This window comes from Phascolarctos cinereus, unplaced genomic scaffold (genome assembly GCF_003287225.1).
Source record: "Phascolarctos cinereus isolate Bilbo 61053 unplaced genomic scaffold, phaCin_HiC Scaffold_726;HRSCAF=1367, whole genome shotgun sequence".
Lineage (NCBI taxonomy): Eukaryota > Metazoa > Chordata > Mammalia > Diprotodontia > Phascolarctidae > Phascolarctos > Phascolarctos cinereus.
In genome coordinates this window covers 278,317,949-278,320,146 of record NW_027556098.1, presented here as the reverse complement: position 1 = coordinate 278,320,146, position 2,198 = coordinate 278,317,949, and the positions used below count along the sequence as shown (strand labels likewise).

The following is a 2,198-nucleotide window of genomic DNA, read 5'->3' as shown; positions in this document are numbered from 1 at the left end:
ATGGACAGAGGAAATAACTCTGCAGTGACAAAATTCATCCTTGAAGGGCTAACACACAGTCCAGAGCTCCAGATTCCCCTCTTCCTGCTATTCTTGAGCATCTATGTGGTCACTGTTATGGGGAACCTGGGCATGATAACACTGATTGGCATCACTTCTCACCTCCACACTCCCATGTATTATTTACTCAGCAGCTTGTCTTTCATTGATCTCTGTCATTCTACAGTGATCACCCCCAAAATGTTGGTGAATTTTGTGTCAGAGAAGAATGTCATCTCCTATAATGAGTGCATGACTCAGCTCTATTTCTTCCTCATTTTTGTAATTGCTGAGTGTCACATGTTGGCAGCTATGGCATGTGACTGTTATGTTGCCATCTGTAGGCCCCTACTATATAGTGTCATCATGTCCCATCAAGTTTGTCTTTGGTTGGTGGGTGGTGTATATATGATGGGCTTAGTTGGTGCAACCACTCACACAAGCTGCATGCTTAGAGTTGTCTTCTGTGAAGACAATGTCATCAACGATTACTTCTGTGATCTCAATCCTCTCTTAGAGCTCTCTTGCTCCAGCACCTATGTTAATGAAGTGATGGTTGTTTGCCTCAGTGCATTTAATATCATCACCCCAACTCTGACCATTCTTAGCTCTTACATCTTCATTATCGCCAGCATTCTCTGCATCCGCTCCACTGAAGGGAGGTCCAAGGCTTTCAGCACCTGCAGTTCCCACATGGCAGCTGTTTGTATCTTCTTTGGCTCAGCTGCCTTCATGTATCTCCAGCCCTCTTCAGTCAGCTCCATAGAACAGGGGAAAGTGTCCTCTGTGTTTTATACAATCCTTGTCCCCATGTTGAACCCCTTAATCTATAGCCTGTGGAACAAGGATGTCAAAGTTGCCATTAAGAAATTCAAGGAGAGAAGAATGTTTTAATGAAGAAAAGAAATGACAGGGTAATGAGTTTATAGGTTGTCCTGTAAAATATGTTGCTTTTTTAAAAAATCATTTATCTTTCTCAGATGCCAAAACACGCTGGCATACACTTTCTACTCAGGATGTCTTTTCTGAAATCTCTCCATGATCTTCTATCTTTTCAAATATATTACAGTACTCTTCTTGGAGCAATAATAATGATCAGGTATACTAATAAAGAACATTAAAGTATCATATCCTTTTTTGGTGAACCATTGCTATTTTAAGGATTGCAAAGTGACATCTACCATAAAGATTTCACTTCTCAAGGATTTCATTTCTTTGAAATTTATGTTCACCATTGCAATAAGCTACTTATGTACCTTAACTTTGCTGCTTTATCTCTAGCTTCCACTGCTACCTTTTGTTATGTTATACCATTCAATCTTGACCCATTTTTTACTCAGTGCTTGGCCTACCCAACCAATTAGTTAACTGGGCTTGTGGCTTAAATCCCTTCTTTCTTATATTGCTAATATGATAATTTCATTCTTTTGGTAAGTTTCTTGTCTTTAAAGACTGCAAACTGCTCCAACTCTGTGGATGTCTTTGTGCCCTGCTGTAAGCTGTATAGCCATCTGTCACCAATACAGGCCACTGCTAGCTTCCACTAGCCTTACCAAATCCTCAAGGTCCATAGAAACTTAGCACTTTTAAGTAAAATTTAGTGTTCTAAAGCCCCCTTCAGGGTGAAGAAACCAATTAATCAAATATTTGCTAAAGAGTTACAATAATCAAACTGTAAGCCTCCTAGCAGGTAATAGGGGCATTGGAGGGAATGAGTTTACTTGTACAGATGTAAGACACTCTTTTGTTACTAAAAAGCGCATGAGGAAACTCAGTACACAATTCTTATAAGGACACTTCTCAAGTCAGCTTTAACCTGGGACATTGCACACACCAGCTGTTTTAACAGGAATACCAGCTTGGTAGATAGACTATTAGGGATCTCCCTATAGGTATGTATAATCTATATGAAACTCATCATGAATCCCAAAACTTCAAGAGTTGGATCACTTAGTACAGAAAATCTGAGAAGAAACGAGTTTATTTTTTCCCCCGGCTGCACAAAGAGGATGTAGCTGCTGAACCTGGAGGTTGACTGAATGAAGTATCAACCCAGCTACCTTGGAAAATATTGAGGGGTTTGAGAGGATGTCTTCTCTTCACCTTTTGACTGAGGAATATGGAGGTGTTACCTGATACAAAGAGGAGAATCAGAGTTG

General features: G+C 40.0%; 1 protein-coding gene across 1 annotated transcript; it reads left to right on the top strand.

Moving 5' to 3' along the window:
* Positions 1-933, top strand: LOC110218105 (olfactory receptor 8G1-like). The gene has a single exon (XM_021000641.1). It carries the CDS (start codon positions 1-3, stop codon positions 931-933), a length of 933 nt encoding a protein of 310 aa, XP_020856300.1.
* Positions 934-2,198: the final 1,265 nt, after the last annotated feature.

Coding starts and splice junctions, on each gene's coding strand:
- LOC110218105 (XM_021000641.1), top strand. CDS start 1: ATGGACAGAGGAAATAACTCTGCAGTGACAAAATTCATCCTTGAAGGG.